This window comes from Apteryx mantelli, chromosome 1 (assembly GCF_036417845.1).
Source record: "Apteryx mantelli isolate bAptMan1 chromosome 1, bAptMan1.hap1, whole genome shotgun sequence".
Taxonomy (NCBI): domain Eukaryota; kingdom Metazoa; phylum Chordata; class Aves; order Apterygiformes; family Apterygidae; genus Apteryx; species Apteryx mantelli.
The window spans coordinates 87,365,219-87,391,984 of record NC_089978.1 but is presented as its reverse complement, the minus strand read 5'-3'; the positions used below and the strand labels follow the sequence as shown (position 1 = coordinate 87,391,984).

The 26,766-nt window shown below is 37.2% G+C and overlaps 1 protein-coding gene across 3 annotated transcripts in view; it reads right to left on the bottom strand.

The window, feature by feature from the left end:
• The window catches only part of CDKL5 (cyclin dependent kinase like 5), a 146,412-nt gene that overhangs the window by 26,823 nt on the left and 92,823 nt on the right, over nucleotides 1-26,766 (bottom strand). For all 3 annotated transcript variants that reach the window (XR_010884244.1, XM_067297066.1, XM_067297068.1), the window contains exons 5-11: nucleotides 26,407-26,452; nucleotides 23,342-23,478; nucleotides 20,277-20,397; nucleotides 19,048-19,107; nucleotides 13,373-13,463; nucleotides 8,896-9,085; nucleotides 3,160-3,240 (exon numbers count right to left, since the gene is read on the bottom strand). Coding sequence is in view for 2 of the 3 variants with exons in the window: in XM_067297066.1 (XP_067153167.1) it covers nucleotides 3,160-3,240; nucleotides 8,896-9,085; nucleotides 13,373-13,463; nucleotides 19,048-19,107; nucleotides 20,277-20,397; nucleotides 23,342-23,478; nucleotides 26,407-26,452 (726 nt within the window). In the remaining variant the exon portion in view is untranslated. The remainder of the gene's footprint in view (nucleotides 1-3,159; nucleotides 3,241-8,895; nucleotides 9,086-13,372; nucleotides 13,464-19,047; nucleotides 19,108-20,276; nucleotides 20,398-23,341; nucleotides 23,479-26,406; nucleotides 26,453-26,766) is intronic.

The window sequence follows — 26,766 nt, the reverse complement described above, 5'->3', positions numbered from 1 at the left end:
CACTTGTAGAGCTTGGGCCACAAGCAAGGAGAACTAAAAGTCCATGGACAATCACAAGGCTGTGAACATGACTGGAAGCACAAAGAACTGGTGGGAGAGCACTGGAACATGGTCGGTGATGGGTATGGCTGGCTTCAGAAGGATGCGGTGTGGGGAAAGAAGAGTGGTACTCTATATAAATGGGTTCCTGGATTGCACCAATTATGAAACAGAAAGTGTGTCTGCAGACAGTTTCTGGGACAGGGTTATAAGAGAAAGCTATATTTGTTATGTTATAGTGGAGGTTTGCTACAGACCATGTGTCCAAAAGGATGAAGTGGATGACTTTCCGTAACAACAAGCAGAAATTTCCTGACCACAGGCCCTTATCCTCACAGTGGATTTAAACTATGCAAACATCCAGCCTCTGCAGACAACCAATGAGATTTCTAGACTATGCTGGTGACAATTTCCTAATGCAGCTGTTGGACAGGCCAACCAACCAAGGGGTGGACTGTACTCTACTTGACCAGTTGCTCATCAACAGTAAAGAACTGGTGACAAATCCGGTCAAACAAGGCAGCTTGGGTTGCAGTGACCCTGAGGTGATTAAGCTCAGGATTCAAAGAAAGGGTGGAAATATAAGCAGCAGGGATAGGACCCAGGACTTAGGAGAGTATATTTCAACATCTTTAGGGGATTGCTAGGCAGAATCCCCTGAAAAACTGTCATCAGAGGAAAGGTGTCCAGGAAAGTCAGCTGGTTTAAAAAGAAAAACCGAGAGTTCGGGAATAAACCATCTCATTGTACAGAAGACTGCAAAATTTGGCAGGTCAGCTTGACTAAACAAGGAACTTCTTAATGAACAAAAATGCAAAAATGGAGCATGTAAGAAGTAGAGTCAAGGACAGGATACAAAGGAAGAATATAAAAGCACTGCTTTGGCACAAAAGGGATGAAATTAGGAAGGCCAAAGTCTGGAGCTAAAGCTGGAGCTATAGCAAGCAAGGAACATAAAGGGTAACAAGAAGGGATTCTACAAGTGTTCTAGCAGCAAAGGGAAGTTCAGAGAAAATTCATGTCTGTTGCTGAATAGGGGAGACAACTGAACTGCAGATGAAATGGAAAAGGCTGAAATACTCAATGTCTTGTTTGCCCAAGTCGTCACAGGCAAAGATTGCTCCTAAATTCCCAAATGCATGCTTGCATAACGGCATGGTTTGGGAAGGAGAGGGGAGGAAGGGAGCAACAAAACCATGGGGCCAGATGGATGTCTCCTGTCTAGAGCAGTAAAATTCAGGATTACCCAACTTGGATGCCTCTTCACTCATCTAGACCACAAATGCCCTATTTAGAGATATATCAAGAACTCACAGCTTCAGCTGACATAAGTGGAAGCTTAGGTTATTCAGTAATCTAGTAATCAGACCTGAGGTTCCTGGGAATGCAGATAATGTGGAACACACCAAGTGCGGGCATGTGTCAGACTGCCCAGTGTCTGGAGAAGAGACAGGCATAGAGCAAAGTATGTGCAGCATTTATAGCATGCAACTTAACCACACATCTCTTCTTTTCTTGTAGTATTTTGCTCAATCTTTAGCAACTTTCCAACTTCTGAAATAAACAATATAGGTTAACACACAAATATCCCCTCTACAGAATCCCTGACCTTTTTCACAGAAATGTTGAAAAGAATTACTTAAATAAAAGTGGAATGGAATTACTTGGAAACCTATGTTCCCTAAAATTCAAGTGCTTCATTTTGCAACTTTTGTAACTTTTAAAACACAGCAAAAGAACCCAGAAGACACTGAGGTGTAACATATAAGAAATACGATAAAACAAAAAATAAAAACAAAACCCGAGCATGCATAACAATGGTCTGAAGAATGATCTTCAAACTGCCGTTCCTCAATATATGCTACTAAAGCTTGAGCTACACTTAACTGCAATGCCAAGAAAAAGCTATTATCTGTGAACTACAAAATCGAGGAGAATGTATAATACTGAAACAAGCAATTATATATACCCAAGGAGCCTAATTTTGCAGACTACATGAAACCAAGACAAAAAACTATGCTGACTCTTTTTATAAGGCAGTGAGATTAAATGAAAGTGATTTGAACTGATCGTGTTAAAGGAAACACAAGAACAACTCTGGTGGATTTCTACCGATTACATCAATACTTTTAAAGGCAAGTACAAAGCCAAGTATACCCCCAAACATATGACTTCTGGTTTCCAAGACAACTGGCACAGATTGGCTTGGGATCACACAATTCATTCAGAGTTGATTAGCCATATCCGCACTTCATAATATTTGTCCCAGATTGCCTCTAACTCTTAGATGGCACCCCTGTGATTCTAAAAACATAATTTCTGTTATTGTGATGTTTCTTCAGCTTAGTGGGGCTGAAATAATGGGAGGATTGTGCTGCAGCTTACCATTATGATATTTTTACAGAACAATGCTGAGAATGCATTGCATACCCAGGAATATGGCACGAATACATAGCAGAATATTTCACAGCATGGGACCTTTTCAGAAGGAGCCAACTTCTCCAGATCACCTGTAGGAAACCACCTCAGAACCATATCCTAGTGTGGCCACAGGGAACTAGCCGTCTTGTTCCAAAACTGGAGTGGAGAGCAACGTAACGAACAGGCTGTGTAGAGGTGAGCAGCAGCCAGCAGATTAAGAGTTCAGATATATAAACAAAGTACTGTGCATCAACTTCATCTCTGACAACTGTCCATGCCCTCCTGCTTATCCAGCAACAAATGCACAACTCCTCAGGTAAGCGTAACCCTCTTTCAGTGTGGATTTATCTAAATTTATCACAGGCTGAACACTCGCACTTCAGCATTACTAGAGTAACCTGTGCATCTGAATGGTCGTCAGTGTCAATGCATACTGGTGCAAATATTGGTGACTCTTTTGTTTGGAATATACTTTGTTTATCAAATCAAACAAATTTGAACAGACTCTCCTTGGCATTTGCAAAGGGTATGTTCCTGATTTCTTGGAAATATCAAATCCTTGCTGCAAACAATGGTAATAACAAAATATTCCAAAAGGAAATTTTTCAAAAATATTTTTAAATGTATTATGTTAGGAAAAAAAGATAAGTCACATCTTTCCCTACACATTACAGGAAGAAAATAAATACATTTTCCTACCTTCATAAGGTCAAGTAATACACCACTTAAAATTCCCAAGTATCTTCTCTCCAAAGACTGTGGATGATTGACTGCAGGGAACTGTAAAAGTAATTTAGCATAAATATACAGAGAAGGTAAACAAGGTATACATCAATACAACCTTTCAAAAAAGAGAAACTACACAGTCAGTAAAGGCATATAACTTAATGGGAATCATGTGGAATCATATGTGCTAGAAGAGTCACAGTGCTTTCTGAAACATTACAAACATTATGGCGAAAGAAATAACTGATGTACCATATGCATCTAGTCCAGCAAGCAAAGTATTCCTGATTAGGAGGGTAATCAGCAGAATTTCTCACAAACGAAAAATAATCAAGTTAGATTTATAAATATGTTTGTGGCATTATGACTGACAAAGGGTGGGTGGTTTAAAATAGATTAAGAATTAACATAAGTAATATTCCTCCCCCAAAAAAGGATTAAAATAGCTTTGAGATACTTTCATTGTTTTGCATATATAGTATTAACTAAATATCAAAGATTAACCAACAATTCCAAAATGTTTTTAGGGAAAAACTTCAAGAAAACAGCATGGCAACTATGCAGAGATTTAAGGTTCAGCATTACTCCTTTGGTCGAGCTGCAGTAAGAACCGGCAACACCATGAGAATTACTGCACACTGCTGGAGGGCATCTTTGTCAGCTACCGTCTTGACAAAACCTGATGAAGGCAGTATTTGAAACTAGTCCTAACTGTCTGGAAAGAAGACAGGCAGGCATGATTTGAGGAAGGAAAAAATAAAGTACAGAATTGCTTTTGTTGATTTTTTTGTTTATTTTTATTTTAGATTCTTATCATTGTCTTCTGGAACTTAAAGGTGGGATATTTGTACTTTAAGATTTTATGAAGGCTTTCCAGATGTTTTCCAATACAGAAGTATGGCTGGACATTCCAAAGGAATATAGTAATAATGTTAAAATAATTCAGTAAATTCATTAGCTGAATAGTCAGAACAAGTAGAGTTGCAGAAAACCAAATGAATGCTGTAAAGTACAGTGTATATTCTCGCAGCTGCATTCTTTCCTAAATTTGAATCATTGTATTTTTCATATCAATATTAATGCAATCATTTCCAACAAAACATTCTAATGTAAACCACTTGGTGCTTTGATAGAGGTTACAAAAATATTCAGTAAGTCTATGGTGCCAAATATAGCCAATTTTTTTTTTAATTAGACAGGTAAATGAGGAGAAAACATTATATTGGATTAAAAATTTCCCCTGACAAAGTTAGGTACTCTTACACTGGATCACAAATCCCTGGTCAACAGCCACAGCTTTTGACTCAGACTAAAGACTCCTTAAGTAACAGCAATGGTGAAAGAAGCAGTAAAAAGAAAGACAAGAAAGAATAAACTCATTGGTATATTAAAACGAGAAGCTAGACAAAACAAGCAGACTTAGATACACCATTGATTTAGAAGAACTGATTTGAGAAGTCATCTCAATTATGAAGACAAGATAGCCCCTCAATCAGCACAGGACATCCAACATATACAGAACATCCAGTTTTATTAATTTGAGCTCCTCCAGATTACTGAGGTTTGTCACCAACTGATCTTGCTTGATATGTAAACAAGCTGAATAAACAAATTAAATGAAAAGAGAACCTCTTCTTCCTTTTAATCAAATGAAAGAAAATTTGTTCAACATTTCATTGCTATACCATAATGTCACATACAACAAGTTGAAAAGAAACAAACAACAAAGATCGAATCCCAGGGCATGGCATGCATTGAACTCACAACAAACAAAATGGATAAACTGATTTCAGTGAGGTAACTTGAAATTTAAAAGCTAAGTATATATGTCAGTGTTTTCAGAATTAGAAATAAAGGCTGGAATTCCAAGAGGGGCATAAACCCCCCCCCCCAAAAAAAAACCTCCAAGAACCTCATGGATCCTAACTGATGCTGATTTTAGAGAAAACTGGGCATTTCAATACCAGAGCAGATTTGAGGGAAGAAGAGAAGAGAAGAGAAGAGAAGAGAAGAGAAGAGAAGAGAAGAGAAGAGAAGAGAGAAGAGAAGAGAAAAGAGAAGAGAAGAGAAGAGAAGAGAAGAGAAGAGAAGAGAAGAGAAAGGAAAAGAAAGGAAAGGAAAGGAAAGGAAAGGAAAGGAAAGGAAAGGAAAGGAAAGGAAAGGAAAGGAAAGGAAAGGAAAGGAAAGGAAAGGAAAAAGAGAGAGAAAAGAGAAAAAAGGAGCCTATTGGCATTAATCACAATATATCCAAAACTATAGAACTGAGATTAAGGTTTGTAATAATCTCTAGAGTAGCACATGACAAACCCTGTTAGCAGTATTTTATCCATCTAAATATCAGCAAATATGTGCAGATGAATCCACTACGATGAGCCTGTGAGTGCAGTTTACACTCCTCAAAATTATTTTTCAAAACAAAAGACATATACTTTTTTTTGTGGGAAAAGAGCAATGCATCCAGACACTTTGTTTACAGTTCCCCGAGCTGTGCTATTTGCATAACAGACACAAGTTCTTCATTGTGGCCTAGTTTGATCCCATCAACATTCTAACTATGTATTTTCTAAAAAATCCTTTCGAGCTAACTCATGAAAGCAAAAATACTGACAACAGGGAACATGCAGCATTCTTGTCTTCCGGCACTCACATTTACCCCAGCGCATAAAAGCCATCACCGTATGTCCAAATGGGCTTGAGTCATACATAAAATATACCCACATAAAATATTGAGCTATGTTTAAAATAGCTGAAAACATAAGAAAACAAGAAAATTCAGGTCAGTGATTATGACACCAGACAACAAAAAAATGACAAATATGCAGACAACATTGTAAGTGGAAGTTTGCTAAACGTTTGGACTGAAGTGTCAAAGAGCAGGAAGTCTTAAAGATCCTTACTGCATTACTTTTACCTGTTCTCACTTACATCTCCCACATCTTCCCAACTCTCACTCACATCTAGGGAACTTTCTCTACAGCCAGGTGCACATATTTACACACACACGCCTTCCTCACAGTAAATACTAGCTTCAGACCTATGCTTTAATGAGTAATGCAGTACAAACACTCATTTCCACAAGGCTTTTTTATTTGGAAGGAGAATACATTCCGTGCGCTTTGAGCACATGTAGACGTGCTGGATTCACTATCATGAATCACTTCCCCTTGTGTGTACTGGCACCACTTCTCACAAATTACATTATGTGAGCTTTGAAGGAAAATGAAAGAAGATTAGTTTGAATATGCTTGTTCCTACATAGTCTCCGTGCTACTTATCCTTCTTTTTACTTTGCATCCTTTTAAAGTGGTTTACCAGTGATTGAGCTATTCTGCAAGTTCAAGACTGCTATATTGATCTTAGACAGCATCTTAAGTGAGCCAAGCTTTCCATGCTTCTTCCACCAGTTTGCATGAGGCAAGCGGGTTTTCAGTAGATGCTGCACCTTGTTGAAAGTGGAATATTCTAAACAAACCCAAACCATTTAACCCTTCTTATCAAGCTTCTCTTCGACCTATCCAAGAGGGTAATATTTTTGTCTTCATGTAGAACGACCATTATAAAGAAGATCATACATCTGGAATAATAAGGGAAACATGAAGATGTGCTAAAGCCATGTAAAGCTGTTCTATGAGATTGCTATCCACTGGGATGGTTCAGGTTCACCAGTTTACTTATACCTTATTTGTTGAATAATATCTACAGCTCTACACTAAAGGTATGTCTTCCATAAAGGTATGAGCCCATTAATACTTTTTAATCCTGTATTATTTTATGTCCTTGGGTCTTCAAAATGCATGGATGCTCTCTGCCTGAAAAGGACAGAAAGAAGGACCACTAATCCTCAGGAGGGGGAAAAATTGTGCATGCATATGCATGGAAAAAATGAGGAAGGAGGGGAGAGGGAAAGTATGCAAACATGTATCTGTATACATGTATATGTGGTGCCGCAGTATTTGAATTTGAATTTTTAAAATCCTGTGCTACAATATGGTAGTAATTGCAGTAATGGTAATGTAGGGATTCACAAAGTCTAGAGATAAACCTATGGATAAACAATTCAACATCATGGGCTGGTTTCTATCTTGAGAAAAACCAATGTCGGATCCAGCTTGTAAACAACATTTGCATGACCACAGCATATATAGCATATTTTCTATCTGCTATGCACCAGAACATCTTTAAGTATTAAGCACTAAGTTACATTCAGAATTATTTTTTAATCCTGTCTTCCGGTGTGGAACAAAATTTTCCCATGAATTAACTAATGAGTATCATTTTGAACCAATATTTTTGCAGTATTTTTCACATTTAAGCCATTATTCAGACTTCAATTAAGTATTTTAAAATTACTTTCTATTAGAACACATATAGATGAGAAAATATGGTCCAACCCACTGCTTTAAAACAGTATCAAATACATACAGGACATTGCAAGAAATGCTTGTCTAAACTGTTTTTAAAAACCTCCAATGACAGAGGTTCTGCAAACATGATCAGAAACTCTGACGGATTACCTAACCTTGTAGCTAAATTAATTATCCTAACACCTTAAGCCAACTACTTCTTTTTCTACCATCATCAGCTAAACCCAATTTATGGCAACCTTTAGCACATTTTAAGACAACTATGTCCCCTTCTTTCTCTTTGTCCTTGCTTCTCTCAGTTTTTTCTTTTACAGAGTAAAACTTAAAGCTCCACAGGTGAAATCTTTTAAAACCTCTATGTAATTTTTTTTTAGCATATTCTCTACATCATGTTAAAAACTGGACAGCTTCTTCTAAAACATTATTATGCTGTATGCATTCAAATCATGATCCAATATAACCCATCATATTTTTTTAACAATACAGTACTCCTGCCTTATCAGTTTTTTTCTATTTTATATTTGTGTATTCAATTTTTAATTTTCAGATGTAATAGTTATGTATCTCTTTATTGGATTTTACATTAGCAATTTCAGGCCAATTATCAAGATTGGAAAGTCACCCTTCTAAGCAATGTTAATTAAAAAAATGACAACCAAAACTGAATTACAAGAAAACAGAAGTACAATCACTGACTAGGAGTTATTAAAGACAACAGAGCCATTACTTATATACTGCTTTTGGGCTCTTGCCACATTGTACATCCCAACTTGAGCAGTTTCAACACACCAGTGAGTCTCTGCCAATACAGGATATTGGCAAACCCCTGAAAAGGGAACAATGCTGTCAGTGGGAAGAGATTCTTTTCTTCATCACGTAGCTTACACCAGCTCACCCGGTAACGTAAGCCAAATGGCAGAAAGTTCTTCTGTCATTGTAGCAGCACCCTTGGCCCAAACTTGCTGACACAGCAGCCTTAGAGAGCAGGTGTGAATTTTTCACACCCTGAGCTATGCCACTAAACTTCATAGTGCAACTGTGGCAGAGTAATGCTAAGCTGGGTATAAATGCTAACCTCCATGCCAAAAAAGTCAAAGAAATGAAAGTAAATTTATAACCCACTTTTAACAGTAAAATAAACATATTTACACAACTTAATACTGGTGTAACCAGAATGCTACTTATGGATTACAAATGCCTTATCATCTAAATAGCCTACTTACAAAGAAATGCATGCAATAGATAACACTAAACACAATCTAAATGAAAGAATCTTCATGGTATCAATGACAATAGGGCAAACACTGTGTGAACAAATTACAAAAAGGACAAAGCTTTCTCTTACCCGCAAGCCGTGGAAGCGAGGGTTGCTGTAGAAGAGCTTCATCTGCTCAGCTGGCAGAGGGCCTAGCACCTTCTGAATGGTAAAGAGCTGGTCAATCTCGCTCTCGCCGGGAAACAAGGGCTGCCCGTCACTCAGCTCCCCCAGGATGCAGCCTACTGACCACATATCCACTGCCTTTCCATAGGGGGCTCTGAAAAGCAAATGTACAATGTTTTCCGCCCACTGACACTACTTCATCTTACTAAGCTATTTGAGTTTATTGGCCATATTTTCTACGGCCTGCTTTCTTGCAACACAGAAAAATTAACTTTGATATTAAAGAACAGACCTCAAATATGAAGTCCTCTGTTTCTGCACCAGATTATCTGATGTATTCCTGTTTGGAAAGGCAGGGCTGGAATTCTCAACTGCTCCCTGGGATTTGGTTACCTCTTGTGAAAAATTTACCTACAAGAATATCTTTTTGATTTGGAAGCATTTATCATTTAAAGTTAAACTAGCACTAACTTCCATTCTCACCAGGGGTTAATGACTGTGTTGTATTTCTGTATTGCATTTTATTTTTCCATTGTGCTTAATAAGTGGATCGGCATACTGAATTTGGCAACTGAGAGAACAGAAATGATAAGCAATCTTTGTTCTAGCATTCAGCATTCATACAGTGGAATTTTAATTACAGAGAAAACAGAATGCCTCTGAAACTATTCATGAGTTGAAAAACACACGTTAGAACACAAGGAAAGCATCATAAAATAGATAATTCTTGTACTGGAGAAAAGCCACAGGGTGGGGCTTTGGGGAGAAATTGTGGTGGGTGGTCTTTGTGTATGCAGGCAATGTAGCGGGGAAAATGGCACTTGGTATTTCAAACTACTGATGATGGAAGGTGCTAGGTCAGCAGTGAGGAGATGGAGGGAGTCCTTGTTTGAAACAGAACTAAGTGATGTGAATGTTAAGAGTGGAAAAGGCTATGCCAGCTTTTCTTGGGAAGATAGTATGGAAGTACAGGCACTATGGATTGCTACAGTCAGGAGAGACTACAGGCTTGAGGATGGTTTGCAAGGCAGATAGGGTAGAAAATTGGAATACAGAGAATGGAAATCTATATGAAAAGGAGAGGGTGGTAGACTATGGCAACATTCAACCCAGAGGCACAAACACTGAAGAAGCACAGAATCTCTCTTGGACAGTTTCTGATTTTCACTCTGAGGTTCAGTTCCTTGGTGTGTTTCTTTAATAGCACACCTCAGTCACACACAGCTAAAGCATTACATGTTTTTGGCTTTTAACGGCTCCTGCTGTAGACCAAAACAACTCATTTTCTGTATGCCTGAGTTCTTGCTTGTTGGATTTTAATTGTTCTGTAAACATTAACTTATTCCAAAAATCTTTTTTGGATGCTTAGGTTTTGAGCAGAATTATGGGAGAATTCTTCTGAGGTCAAAGAAAAAGCATATAAAAAGAATAAAGACTGTAATAAAGGCTGAATAGAAAACATATTTTATTGATTCTCTTTTTGAAACTTGCACTCAACCTCTGTTTCAAGAGACTTCAAGGTTATAGCTGGCCTGCTTTTTTCTGGGATGTGGCAACACTTGGAGTTGCAGGTGACAAATCTAATCCTAAATCTAACCCCCTTGCTTCTTCCATATGCTGATGGTTAAAAGATGGCTAGCGAGAGAAAACCCTTAGACAGAAAAAAGAATCTGCCTCTTCCCTATTGGTTACTCATGATTAGTTATGTCTCTCTATAGGCAGGGCACATGGCCAAGGGACCCTGAAACCCTGGTGATCAGTTGAGTAGGTTAAGGTGAGAAAGCTAGTTTCTAGCTGGACAAAAGCCTGAAGAAAATTATAGGCCTACTGAGGTGCCTGCTGTCAGAGCCAAGGCAGCTAGGAAAGCTGAAGTAGGATGCCAAAATTTCAAGAACTGTTTGCCTTTCAGAATTTGCCATGAGACACTGCAGTCCTTTCACAAACAGAATGACCACAAAATCAAAATTTGCCCCACTGGAATAAAGTACTGGCAACAAACCAAAAGCAGCAAAGCAGAGCATGCTGAAACTCCTGAAGTATTACAAGAACAATGGTTCTGTAGGCCATTAATTCCTTTTAGTAATCTGGAACAATGACTGAGGATTTGCTGAAAGACTAAATGTTCTTTCTTTCCTTCTGTGATGCTGCTAGTCTAATTCACCCATGAGGTCAGGTCTGAGGCCAGAGCCAAGGAAGGACCAGCTGGACCAGTTGCAAGGACTTTGCAAAATGCAACACACAGACTCCAAAGCCAACGATCTGTTCTTAAAAAATTCTGTACCTGAAAGCAAAAAAGTTTGTGAAAGTGTAACTAAGAAACAGTTACCTTTTTAACAAGACTGAGAAAAATAAGCACAGCTTTATTAGCAACTCTTTGAATAGACAGGCTTCTCTACTGTGACATGTGAAGTGGGAAAAAGGTAGACTGCTGCAGGCTAGGGCCTGGAGACCAAGCTAGGGCTAGAATTGAGGAATGGGCTAAAACCCCAGTAAGGCAGTGACCAGTACCCTTCCTCGCACACAGGAATAAAAGAAGTTGAATTGCAATTTAAGAAGTTTCCGTTACATGCGCTGTAGTCAAAAAAGCAGCAACTGTCCACTTCTTATAGCAACTAAACTGGAAATATTTTGTTTGGGAGTCTGCTGTTTTACTGACTGTAAAGATCAGTCTTCTCGGGTCACAAAGGGAAAACAATGCAAGAATGTTCCAGCTGGATTAGTGAAATAATTCATTTCTGTATGATACAAAGACCACAAATCAGAAATACCATAATCTATTCTTGCCCAAATTAGACTAGCAATTTGGTATGCCTTAAAATCTGCTGGTATTTAGCAATCTTTTATAAACAAAGCATACAGGGTACTCCACTAACTGTTACCTGAGGCTCTTCAATGTGAGCAGATTTTGGATGCTGTGTGAATAACTGGGCAGCTATTTCTTTCCTCATATGAAATTCAAGTATTTGAACTTCTCTATTACAACACAGAATCCTCTCTGGGACACAATTCAAAGTTTGAAAAAGTCAAGAAGTGTTTGATAAAATATAAATATTTAATAATCCTGGGAAGACTTCCAAATCATAGATGCTTATAAAGATTTGGTAAAATAACAGGGGGAGGGCAAATGGGCAAGAGGAGTGTCTGGGAAATAGAATAGGATTGCCAAGAAACAGACATTACTTGTGCCAGAAAAACTTGGCATTAAAAAGTACACCAGCAAAGTTGAAGTCATTTTCATTAAATACACATACCTCCCCTTTCTCTACAAGCTAATCAGATAAATTTAGTCAATTATATGCATCCATGATTCCTGATAAATTTCCTTGGGTTAACAAAACAGTTTTGAAAATTTCAGGTCAGATAAATACTGTGTATGTCAAGTTTTTCATGTCTTTCCTCTTAAAACCTAATCATTAATAAAGACAGAGAATAAAATGCTATATAAATAAAAAGGCCACTATTGATGGTTTTCCCCAAGTTCTTTAAATAAATATATACTTTCTTGGATGTTTAATAATATCTGTTTTCTCCAAAAGATGAAAAACTCAGCTTTGAGGTTTTTAATGGCAACTTTAACATACTATTCTGCATATAACAATGCAAATGCATACTAATTTGATTAAGATTAGCAGAGCTCTTTAAATAGTGGGATGACTTTATTGACAGAATAATTATTATCTTATGCTTTACCTATTCAAGAAATGTCTATTTTCTAGTTCAGTATTAATCAAAGGTTCCACAAAGACCTATTTCTCAGCAGCATGAAACATTTGGCTTAAAGCTCCTCTTTGACTGAACCTGTGGCTACCAGTTCTTTATTTCTAGAATATGTATATGAAAGTATGTATATGTTATACACACAGGAATTGAATTGTACAGGAGTGTTTTGCTCTCATGAAGTTTAAAAGAAATGCACAGTAAAACTTGATAGTAATGGAAAGACCACATGCAGTAAAACTTCAGTTATTTTTCTCCCTTCCTTTACCCTTTTGGGTCCTATGAATTTATTCATATAATATTTGAAAACCTATTTAGCCTTGCAAGGTAGGAAATCCCTCATTTTACAGATGATAAAAGAGAAAAAATTAAATCGTCTGGCTGAGGCTACTCATGCAACTACTGCTTGCACAGGTAGCGTGACACTAGCTGTTCAGTGCTTTATTAAAGTGATTCACAAAGCCTCCTCCCACAAATTCTTCCTGACCACTTAAAAAGCTAGCACCATCTCTTTGTGCCACTTCAGCAGTGATCATGATCAATAATTCATGTCAACTTACTGGAAATGAACCAAAATACTTCATAAAAAACTGAAAGTTTCTTTTAGTCTACCCTTTAAGTCAACTACAGTTCCCCATATGTAAATCTCACAAAAGGTACTTGACAAAATGCAAAGAATTAGCCAAGATTTATATGTCATGGCTCTTCTAGAACCTGTACTTACCCAAGCAAGAGTTCAGGAGAGCGGTACCATCTCGTAGCCACATATTCTGTATAGTTAGCATTGCTTCCCTCGGAGAGATTACGAGCAAAGCCTGTGAAAGAAACAATAAATGTGAAAGATTATATCCCATTTTCAATAAATATGCATCCCACTACCGATTTTGGCAATAAGAGGTCACACCTATTTAAATAGAAACAGTTTACATCCCCTAGTGCACAATGATGTCTCCAGGGATTGCAAATGTTTGCTGAAACACAGGCTTTTATTGATGTAACACTGAATGTCGGCATGCTTGCTTTAATGACAAGTTTACTTCTGCACTGTCCTCAGAAGTCTATGGCATTTTGCCATGACTTTTGGTGCTTTGCCATAATAGAAACAGATTGATAAAAATTACTTGTCAGTATGCCACTCAGGCTACTGAAACACAGCCACTAAATTTCATTGTGAGGTGCTTTTTGCAGAAGACTCTCCCTCTTTGATTTTAACTTTCATATGAGACTAGCACAGTCCACCTTACTTGGCAATGAATGTCATCATTTCCCCACAACTACAAAAGGCAGGAGTCTGAGCAAAACTGCTATATATCTACATATCATGCTCCACTGGTGTAAGCCTCCCATCTGCTTTAGCATCACATTCAAAGCAAGGCTCTCAGTGAATTTACAGTCAGAACCCAAATCTAAAATAACTTCCTCCTCCACATCATTTTGTTAAGAACCAACAATTGCCTAGTTATTTACAATTGTACCAGAGGCTGACTTTTGTCCTAAGGCGTAACAGCTTAGAAGACTGACACAGAGAAGAGGGCATATACTGGAAAATCCAGAGGTAGGAATAATTTAATTTTGTTTTCATTCCCTCTATTGTCAATTTATAAAGTCAGCTGAGCACCACAGGGATGATGTTATTAGATTCTTCACTTAGAAGTACTACAGGGCAGATGTTGTCATTATTTTTAGAAAAGTATCACGGATCCTGCTGTTTTCAAATAAGCAATAATAAGGTGAGACTGAGGTCAGACAGAGCTCAGCAGCAAGACTCTGGATGTGTATGTTCCTTACTGGAGCTCAAACTGAGACAAATTTGGGGGGCTGAATTGCAGAAGCAACATTTTAAAAATGCTTTTTTACTGGGATGTGGCATTAAAACTTGATCCAAAATTCACTTCAGTCAGATCACTGGGGGTCCTTCTATTATTTCCTAAGTGATGAAGAAAGAATAAAAATTCTAGAGTCCTGCAGAGGTATAAGGCATAATTTCATTTTCAGAATCAGTAAGTGCTACTTAAATGCAACAGTCATTTTTCTTTATTTCCAAGTTCTTACACAGAAACTGCCAAGAGCGCTTTTCCTACACAACTATGATTGTAAGGTTGTGGGCTTTTTTTATTCTGAAAGTGAATCTCATTTGACAGCTTAGTCTGAAGGAGTCCAGTCACACTGACCCCTGTGGTGCACTAATTTCCTTGATGTTGGAGTAAAAAGTTTAGATGTAGAGATTGTTAATAGACTAGTGATTCGAGAAAGCAATGAAAAATTTGGTATTGGCATAGGTTACTGTTGTTACTTTTCTTAAGTAAGATGCCTCTTCCTTCAAGAGTTAGTAATCTAGAAGGCATGTACAAAGAGGAACAGATATTTCAATATTGTCCCAAAATAGGAATAATTCTGATCTGTCTCCATAAAGTCTACTGAACCATTACTGATGATGATGGAGAAAAGCTTGAAAGGATTTTTTTTATTACTGAAGACTAACACTGGGATTATAAACATTACTATATTTAGAACTGCTTAGGTGGTACTGCTTCTGTTTCAAATTACATGACCCATCTGATTAATCTTGTCAGTGAAAAAAAATCTTTTGTTCATCTATTTAGAGAAGAGAGGGAAGAAAATAACCAGGAGAAAGTGGATAGCCAAAACAAAGAGTGGGAAGCCCCAAACTGAATGAGGAAAGAGAAAAAGATATCACATGACCCAAATGAGCACAGCACGGCAGCCTGTGTAATGGTAAGGCACAAGCCTGGCAGCCCACCAGTAAATCTGTCTCTGAAGAATCAACAAGAGTCAGGATGCATCTTCCCTCCAGGCCAGTCCATTGGAACCTGGCCAGAAGCAGGTGCTACAAAGCATGTCCCGAGATCATCATCAGCTAACGCAGTTCCAGAAAGGATTAGCCCCCTACCTTTACAGATAAGGTGCAGCATGGATTTGATGCAGCAAGACAGAAAGAAAAAATATTATCATGAGCTTCAGTGCGATACATATATTGCTGGGTGATGTAGGAAACCATTTTACTACTGCTTTGATTCTATGTTACCATGCTGAAAGATGATGGACAGAGTCCATACTTCAAGAAAGCATAATACCTTCCTAAGGACACAATTACTTATTTACTGTGGTGGCAGAAGTAGCTCAGAACACTACTGCTCCTTCCTCCAAGTTGTGCTGAGGTGGTGGGAACAATTTTTTGATATGAAAATAAGAGGAGGTAACCAGGGAGAAGACTAGACTGAACTCTAAGCAGCAGGAAAGACTAGATCAGCAAATGAAGATGGAAGGTGATTTAGCTGAGAGCAACTACAAAAATGAACTTGCAAAATGTATCAGAACGTAAGGAGGGAGGAACAACCAAAATAAAACAACAGATTTCAAGGAAGCACTTGAGGAAACTCATAACTGGGTAGGAGAGATGTCAAGGAAAAAGGTGTGAGGGAAAAGGGAGTTCAGAAGATTGTCAGTTTCTTATATAGAAGCAAGGCAAATCTAAGTTAGATGAAGTAAAGCATTCTAACATTAATGGCATTTAAGCACTTAACTAGGTGCCTAGCAATGCAGTGGAACCTCCATCACTAAGATTTTTAAGAATAAACTAAGGAAACATCAGTCAAGAATGACAGAGACATGCCTAATCCTTTCTTCAAGTAGGTGGAAGAACTACAGAATTTCCTGAGGTCTTTTCCAGTCCTGTGTTTCAAGATTTCTATGCATACACATCATACGGAGATTAAGAAATTGTTAGAACAAGTAATTCTGAAACACTGGTGCTGAAACAGCACACATACTAGTCAGAATGCATAACTATTTCCAACAACAGTCAGATGCATCTGCTGTAGTCGGCATCTTGTACTGTTCCCTTTTTCCATTTCTATTGGCAGAAACTACACCCACACAACATGTGCTGAAGCAAGCACCGCATTCAAACTCATTTTTATCTAGTACGATATGTACAGAACACAGCACAAGGACTATAAAGAACTTGTTAGAGTTCTGAACTTTTTTTTTTCAAGTTGTTTTGTCCACTGTGTTAATTCTGAAACACCTAGTTACTTTAAAATCTGCATTAAGATGGATGTAAAGACTTTTTGTTTGCATTTGTTGTCATCAGATGAGGAATGTCGTATTGTATATGACAAGTACCTCTGTTCCAAAACATGAAATAAGCTAGGTAGACAAGTAGCATGTGTTGTAACACTTTAAAAGTCAAACTTTAATACCCTAAGCTGCACACATGCAAGAAATTCTTATGGTTAATTCCCTTCTGACAGATATTTTTGCAGTATTAACTTAAGCTATTTACAATAATGTCAATTAGCAGTAAGGCTAAAAAATAATAATTGATCCCAAATTATAAAAGTTGCTTGGCATTTTAAATTTAACCAAATCTGAAACATGAAGCTAAGTTCAAAGTAACCTGCGTAAACAATGGTGACAACACAAGTTCTCACAACTTAATTCACCTTCTTCTCCTGGGCACTGGGAGTACACTGTGATTGCATTTCTTTTCCAACGCTAGAAAGAAAATCTGGCTACAGTGTATGAGATTAACAAGCTTACAAACTAGAGAGAACATCATCATTGCTGATAGAATTCAGAATTGTCTAACTTTTACTGAGAAAACTGTCATCCAAAACATGATCACATCATTTGGTTGGCTTATTTTCCTGTAAAGCTCCTTTGCACAAAGGATGTCATGACAAGTCCACGCACAGAGATTTGTTAGCTGATGGCATGCGTCAACTCTAACAGCGAAAGTCACTTTCAGGAGAAAAAAAATAAAAACAAAAGAGGAAGGGGAGGGAGAAAGAGGGAGGAAAGGGCAGCCCCTCTGCAGGGGTCAGCAGGAAGGCAGGCGAGGGGGGCCCACTGCCGAGCAGCCTTGCCCTCCTCTCCAGCAGGACCCACTCACACCCCTATCGGCTGCTCCCGCTTCTAATGCCATTGGCCCTGATTGGAGCACATGCTGCTCAGGGGCAGGTGCTGCCTGCCGACTGGTCGTCAAGCTCCGTGCCTGGCAGTTATTGGCTCCCCCATGTGACGCCCCGACGCCCCGGGGCACCTGCGGTGGCAGCGCTCAAGGGCCTTGGTGTGCAGGGCAGGGCCCCGGGCACCGCCGCAGGAGGCCCAGGGGAAAATACTGCCCTACACCTCTGGTGGAGGGGCCAGAGCTGCCAGGGGAAAGCAGCTGCGGAGTTGCAGACAGAAGGCCCCCAGCACCAGAAAAGGCTAAGGCACCTACCGAAGCCTCCTGCAACAGTACCGTTACATTTTATTAGAGCTCTGTCATTCTTTACACTGCAAAATAAATGGCAGCTTAATTCAAAGAACTCATATGGACTGAAAATTTGGAGGCTTTTCCTAAAAGGGTGATTGTTTCTGAATGCTTAAGCAAAAATGTGTTTAGGATTAAAAGAAATAAGCCCTGCAAATGAACACCATTTTTGTATTACTAAAAGTTGTTGCAATTTATTTTTTTTCAACAGCTCCTTTTTCCACTCAAAATTGCAGAGGTCTGAAATGACAGCTTTCATGAAAACAGCTCTCAGTGAAAGCGCCTTTGTGTAGTGCTCTGGAATTGATTTTTATTTACCAAGTCAAACTGTAGGCTTTTTAGAGACAATATTTTATTCTGTGTTTATGTAGCATTTAGAACAAAAATACAGGTTGTTGGAATCAGCATATACTCTGCCCCGTTGTCTTCTGAGGATTACTCACATGGGCACAGTTTGTCTTGTGCTTAGGTGCCGATTCTTCAAAGCCTTAAAGCTGGCATTAACAGGCATTCATAAGTCAGGAAATAACAAAATTAACATTGCACACACAACTCTGACTTTATTCTCCAGCCATTCAGTCATTAATTGTATGATCACACATGATTCCTTGATTAACACAATAATACAAGTTGATATATACAAATGAAGACAAACATAACAGTCCATAAAAGCCAGTGTTTTAAGAAGTACACAAAAAGTTTAAGAATTTTATTGTGTCTTCACTAAACAATGAAGAACACTTTTTTTAATATATGAAGGCTAGATAAATCTACAGTTCTGCTAGCCTTCTAATCAATTTATCATCTGAACTTTTCTTAGCTGAGTGCCAATAACACTGCTAGTAAAAACCCTGCAGAATATAGGAAGAAGAAACATGTCAATAGAATGGCTGTATTAACACTGGTATTTCACAAGATATGCACATTAAAGCTCAGAGATCTTTCAAATTAAAGCAACAAACCTGAATGAGTAATCAATTCTGAGCACTAAAATGAATTTAAACAGTACACACTGTATAACTCGTAAGAATAAGGCAGCATTGCACTGCAACGATTGCACTGAGATTTTCTCAAAAAAGAAAAAAAAAAGAAATAAACATATATCTAGCTACTGAACTTACCAAAGTCACACAACTTCAGAACATCATTGTGGCTTATTAAGAGATTCTCTGGTTTGATATCTGGTGTATTGGAATAATAGAGAAAAAAGGAAGATAGCTGTTAACTTCTCTTTTTAAACTTGGTGAACAGTATAATGTATTTAAGATATTCAAACAATCATAAACAAAGCATTACAAGAGCAACTGCTGAAATAAATATTACTAGGCTTCAAATGATGTTTGTGAACATGCAGAATTCATTTGCTATAATGTGAGGTCTTTTAAGTAGTTTCCCAACAAAATAAAGGAAGATGAAAGGTGCTTACAGATATTCCTGGACATCAAAGCAACATGCAGAATATTGCATATTGCAAAGTAACATGTAGAACTGTATTTAATTACCCAGTTAACCAGTAAAACATTAACTGTGTGCACTCATCTTCGGCGTTATGACAACCTTCTTGTGCACCTCTTGCCTTTTCTTTAGAAAACACATATTCTCTAGTTTCACAAGCCTGTTTTTTATTCCTATATGGATATTGTGGTATTTGTATAAGCTATATTTCTTCAAACTACATTTCACAAAATATTTACAGATTCTTGCCTGTGTTTGATCAATCTCAAATACAAATATTACACTAAATGTTTCCAATAGATGAAAGTTCTCATACATTAGAAATGTTACTTTTGCAAAGTCATAAAGCAAAATAAGATTTTACTAAATCAGGATAATATAAATAAAACTAGATAAACTCACACATCAGGGTATGTATTACAAGTGCTTGAAATTGAGGAGGAAAGTACATATACAGAGCTGAACTCACGGGAGTTTGGAGGAACTGTCTTATACAAAAGGTAAGGGCAGATGACCAAGCTTTAAGCTCTGCATTACTGTTCTCTTAATATTATTAGGTTGAAAAGTGAAATGACTGAGTGCCATGAATTGTTTAAACAGTTCCTTTTCTTTGGCAATGTCTGTGGTGTAGTTTTGCTTCACTGTGCACATGATACAATCTCTACTTATATGCCAGACACCAGTGGAAAAAGTTTTATATGTAGATAAACTTTGTTTTAAAGCGACCTGAAGCCTGGCAGGCTTAACACCCAGCCAAATTCAAAGATGTTTTTTTCCTAGACATTAAGTAAGCACTTATATTTACATCAATGCAAATTAATTCAAGCTATAACTTCTTTTCCTATAGTAAATTCCTACCAGGAGCTCACTTCTATATGTAAAACTACAAACTTACCTCTATGAACAATATCATTCTTATGACACCAGTGAATTGCTTTAATTAGCTGGTAGATATAGCTTTTCACTTTTTCTGGTGGAACTCCATTTGGCATTTCTTCTAGCAATTCAAGCATATTCTAAGTGTTTAAAAGACATATTATTTAAAATACATATACTGTAGTAGCTAGATTAACATGTCTTCAACATACTAAAGCAACATACTTATGCCTGTGAGTCTAGCTGTGAAAAACAGTTTAACATTCAAGGAGTGTATTTTAATCATACACATGCTACTAGCTGTTTTCACTCTAGAGAAAGCACTTGTGAAGACAATATTCCTTAAAGGTAAACCACAAACCTACTCTAAGACCTTAAAAATCTGTCATCAAACCACTTAGACTAAAACTTCTAAAAATCATTTACTTAAAAGAGATTGCTTAAACAGGAACTCCAGCTCAGTATTGCTATATGAAAAATTTAGTAGAGAACAGCATTTTGTAAATATCCTACTATGCTTTAACATACTGGTTTCTTAATTTTTAAGTTAGTTCTACTGCTTTCATATAGCAGGACAAAAAACTATCAGTGTGAACCAAATAATAAAGATATAAAAAATGCCTCATATGGGCATAAACAGTACCCTGAGGAGTACTCTATAGCTATATATATCACATATACTGATCTTAGATATCTTTGTACTAAAGTAACTATGCCCATATTAACTATTTTATGGATAGATGTAGGAGAAAAATAAACTAATTTAAATGTTTATACTGCTAAATTTCCTCTTTTGAAGGACCTTTAGATTTCCATTATGTTAGCAAATGTCTCCAATTTTGCACACTTAGAAGTGCAATGGAGTTTAACTTACTCTAAATCCTAATTGAACAAATACTGGGCAGCAGCAGCCCACTTGAAGACAAAAAAGAGCCTTATTTACTGAATTTTGAGATAAAAATAAGTATTTTGGCTATGAGTTGTTTTACACAACTCATTTAATTATGAATTTGGGTATTTATACAGATTTTTTAATTTAATATAAGTTTGCCTCACCTTTGACAAACATTTTAACTGAATAATGTATTTCTGAGGTTTTTCTTCTAAGATATTTTAACGAACACAAGCACGAGACAAAACAAATGAAGCCTTTGCTAATATTTCAGAAAATTTTCAAGTTTTGTAGTCTGAGAATAAATACTGGAACTTATGTATTTGAGTGCAAGTTTCCTTAGAAATACACTTTCTGTTAAGAAACCACATACCACATTGGTTTTAGGTTCTTGTTGACGCCGAGGCCCGTAGTTTTGGATAAGTTAGTCAAGAAATTAGTGTTACAGATATGAACCAGAATAGTAAAATCAACATAGCGAGACACAATCTGGTGTGAAGACGTTAACTAAGGGGATGATGGATAAAGGAGATTAGACTAAATGTTAATTTAAGTAATCTAGATTTGGATATTGCAAAGCTAAGATTCCTTAAAGGACAAAAGGCACTTATAATCAGTTAAAACAAAAATTAGCCTACTGTACCATATTTTATTTAATTCTTTTTACCATTCCTCACTCATAAATACAGAAATTACCCTGGTCTTGAAAGGCATCTATAAGGAGCTGTGGAAACTATTTTACACATCTGAAAATGAGAAACACTCATAGACTGTGAAGTTTAGCTGAAAATAAAGATGACCATTGAAACAGAAATGATATCATGCACAGGCTATATGTGATGTCTATCTTTAGCATTATATTCTTTTATTTTGATGCAAATGTTAGATATTGCAGCCTGCTCTATTTACCCAACAAATGTTAACCTTTTTTTGAAATATACCCTTATTAGACCAATTAAACATTTTTTCTTATGCTGATCTTCCAAACCATTGCTAGAGTAAACTCAGCCAAGTCAATGATAACACAAGATTAAATGTATCTTCTAGTTTGTATGTGATCAAAGACATTCCACAAGCCTGGACAAACCACAGGAAACACAGGTAGAGCAAGGCAAGCTTTGGATGTTAGGGCTCAGTAAGATCTACCACATTAGAAGCTGCTGATCTGCTGGTGCAACACACAACTGATTTCTGCCAGACTATGTCATAGAATAGGTCACCTCACATTATGTAATGAAATTGTACCACATAATCAATTATAAACTGAGGTAAGGAGACACAATATTTAGGGTGAGGTATCTTTACACATAAGGGACAACTGACTGAAGAGAACTAGCATTCTGCAGCCCTGCAACATCACTTCAATATTAAATGCAATTTTCAATCAAGAGAACAACACCTGATGAAAGCTACATATATGTAATATATTTTTTATGCTTGCATATATGTAACTGAATATCTAGTTATTTTCATGAAAAAATGTAAATGGTTAGAATACAAAAGTAAGGTTTACTGTGGCCGTAAAGGTTGCAAAAATAATGGAAGACCAATGTATTCTATGTTGTTTCTCCCTGGAAGCAGATCAGGTCACTTGGCAGTAGTGGGCCAATCTAAGAAAATTTTGGAATGGGTTCAAATGAGGTCAGGATTTGAAATAATGATAGCAACCTTTGCCAAATCCCTCCAAGCAACTACTGATACTGAACTTGTTACAGAAAAATAGAAACAGAAATCTTATTTTTAACAGGGGAGGATAGACAAAGTTGCAACAGATTCCACAGTCAGAAACCCATGATCTTGTTCTGAAAGACTATGTCAAGATTCACTACACAACACAGGATATTTAACCAACTTTACAATTAAACTGGACTATAGAGTTCACATGGAATTATTTTTTCAGATTATATATATTCCAGCCTATATAATTTGAATGTGTTTGTGTTCATATATGAAAGATTTTTTTTAAGCTATTCAGAGATAACTAAAAGTACATCACATGACGTAAAAACAATAATAAAGTTATTGGTGTTGTTTTCTCACAATATAGGTCTAACTACAAACAATTTGGATTCAGAACAACTTCTGCTATTCCTCTTTTTACATTAGAATAGTGCCATTTTTAGAAGTAATTTTAAAGACTTTCAGTAAGCTGATGATTTAATTGTGGAAAGGATAGTACAAACTCAACTCACTTTTTCCACATATTCAAAAACTAAGTATAATTTTCCTCTTCTTCTGAAGGCTTCTTTCAACTCCACTATGTTCTCCTGTTTCAAAGTACGAAGCATTTTAAGCTCTCGTAAAGTGGTTTCTTTGACTTCTTCATTTTCTAGAATGCAAAGTAAAAATGACAGATTAAAATTTATTAAAAAATAAAAATACGTAGTAACAAGTGTTATGAATATTTTATTTGAACCCCTGATTAAAATCTCTGTCACTGGATATTACAGAGAAAAAGGCTCATTTTCCAGCAGGGTCTCTTTCTGCTGCTTGGATGCCTTCTGTATTGGAAGAGAGACACATGATGACCACGCTCTCATTATATAACCTTGACAGACTTCCCTTCACTACCATCCAGGTTTCCAGTAGCAGAAAAAGTGATAAGAAATAATCATTTGCATTTCTATTTTTTTCATTCTGCAGAGTAGTAATATACATGCATATTTTTGGGAAGCATATGTGTACAGACACCTCTCCCATCCCAGGCATACATATCACATGGATGAAGCACTGGTGAGGCTAACATGCCTTTAGCAGAGACACTGGAATGGAGAGCTCATATTTGGTCAGTGTGAAAGACATTGCATTCTAAAAATAACTTTATCCTCCAATAGCCATGACAAATTTTAAGACATAAACACAGATTTTTATGCCTTGTAAGTTTTTCACAAAAGTCGTTTAGTGCAAATTCAGCAAGCAGACCACTGCAGCGGTCACAGAAGGCAGTAGAGCAAACACTGATTCAATGAAGCCTAGAATCTGCGATTCTAAGGAGTCAAGAAATTCAACTAATGTTTTGACAACTTAGCTGTCTGAAAGCTGTTCAAGAAAAGGAGAGTGTTTTACTAAAGCTTTGTAAACTTCTCATCACTGAGGGGCCCTGAACTGGTTGGGTTCTAGATGATACTACCAAAGAAATGTCAAGTAAAACAGATCAAATTAGTTTGCACTCTTCATTTAGTAAAATGAAATCCATTAATTCAGTGAATTTGCCCATGCACATACAGACACTGGAAAAAAAGAAAAGGAAAATAAATTGTTTTTCCAAACAAGCAAAAGGTGAAAACAGATTGGCAGGGGAGAGGGAATAGCCCAAGTCATACAAACACACACAATCATCATCAGAAGAATGAAAAAAAATTGAAGGGTAGGAGGAGGAGGAGGAGGGGAAAAAAAACCCAACAAACTCTACTACCATCACAAATGTTTTGATTTAAAAATATATAATTTAGAGCAATCTAAATCACCTGATTTTAAAGCAGAGTGTTTGGTGTTGGCTTGAATCAACCTGATTACATACTTTCTTCTAAAACTAGACACTTTCTTCCCCAGTGCATTTAGCATGCATATATCAAACAACAACAAAAATTCAATGAAACAAAACCGGCAATAGAAACAATTATAATAGGCTTTTAATGAACTACCCTGTTAACAAGACAGATGTTAAATGGACTGAATCAAACCTATCAGAAGAACTTCTCTCGTGTTCTGAAACTTGTAAACAACTAGCTACAGCTCTGAAAAGCAGTCATCAGTCATGTAAACTGATATTACATAACATTGTTGGCAAGTCATACCTAATGGCAATGTTGCATTTTTTTGCTTTGTTTTTTTGATAGAATGGCTAAAATACTAATCCTGTTAGGGCCTTAATACTGAGATTCATTGGTTAGAATCTGTCCTAAGCAGCCAGATCAAGTACCAAAAAGCAATTCTGAAGTACTCTCGTAACCTGCTTGAGAGGATAGCCACAATTCAGTACTCCCCTACATTCTTTAACTGGGGTTTAAAACAGATTTCTAAACATCAGAGTTAAAAGATTTATCAAATACACCTTCAAGTGTCTGGCATCATCAGCTGCAAAACAGAATTTGCACTGCAGAAATAACAGAGGCAAATTTGACTTTACTGTGTCCAACCAACTCTGAAAATTAAAGTCCTTGTAGCCAACCATATCTCCATGGCCATCAGCAATCCCATAACAAGACCAAAAAAGAAAAGTTTGCTAAAATAAAATGGCTGCTATTTCTTTAAATATATCATCAGAATGTTCCTGAGCTTTTAGTTAAAGCCATAGTATATGGCAAATCATAGCTGCATTGCCTCAGTCCAGGATTACTCCTCTATTACTTCACACTTGGCTTCTCATTTTGTTTGCGTTAGTCCATTAGGGATCAGAGTTAAGTTCTGACACATGCAAGGTAGACAGCTGCCTGCAGTGGCTGATTGCCAGTTTTGCCGATGATAGGATACTGGGATTGACTATTCCAGCAACAAATGCAGGTGAGAGAGCCAGGACTTTACTTTCACTAATGCTGAGCGGTGCGGGGTGTGGGCAGCAGTAGCACTAAGTTCCATGGGTCCTGCCTTCTACCACCCTCTTTGCCAGCAGCAGTAAGCCTTCTCTGCAAACTCAGTGACACTGGGTGGTATATAGATGCTGCTCTAAGAGGAGCATCCTGTGGGAGAACGAAGCCAGTTGAAGGGAGAGCAGAACTCCTGCTGCTTTACACCGCTCCCTCAAAGTCTCCCACAGATCCCTGAAAACTCCCGCAGAACTTCTCAGCGACCTCTCTCAGTCTCCTCCATTTATCCCTTCAAGTCACCCTTTCCAACAAAATAATTTCAATGCTGGATATTTAATTAAAATCCCCTCCCACAGATAAATGGTGAAGAAGTTCATTTTTGTTTAAATTAGTAAGATGCCTCAAGCCAGTTCTACAAGAGGAGTTTTTGCCATTCTCCTGTCACATTTAGCCTCCAAGTGACAAGTCCTACTACCATGCGTGGGACCACAATCTGAGCAATGTTAACATGGATGCACCAAGAAAAAAAAGGTGGTAATTTTATCTAGTTTGAGTATATAATGCAGTCTCTAGGCAGGTATGAAGGACCAAGGGCCTTGAATACTCGTAGAGCAAATACATCATTATCATTTTTAAATCATATCTTGATATGAGAGACTTCTTATTTAACCAGAGAGATATTAAAAGCATAGTTGTTGACATAAAAGATTACATAAGAGAGAAAAGGTTACCTTCACTGTCTTTGAATTTCTTGATAGCCACAATTTCATGTGTCTCCTGTAAAACAAAAAGCAAAGAAAGCAAAATGAGCAATATATGGGGTTTTTTTTGTCAGTTTTGTTTTTTTCCCCTGAGCATCACAGCAAATAAAACATCCAGAAAACTTCACAGTACAAGAGTAAATGAACTAAAAATTTGGTAAATGTCTCAGTGCTCAGGCCAAATGCAATACAAAAGCAAGCGCGTGTGCGTGCACATGCCCACATACACATTTTAGGATGTAGCCAAGGCTTACAATGAGACTTATAATTTTGGATCACAAAAGCTTTTGGGTTCCAAAGTTTAAACACCCAAAAGGAACGTGATTTTAG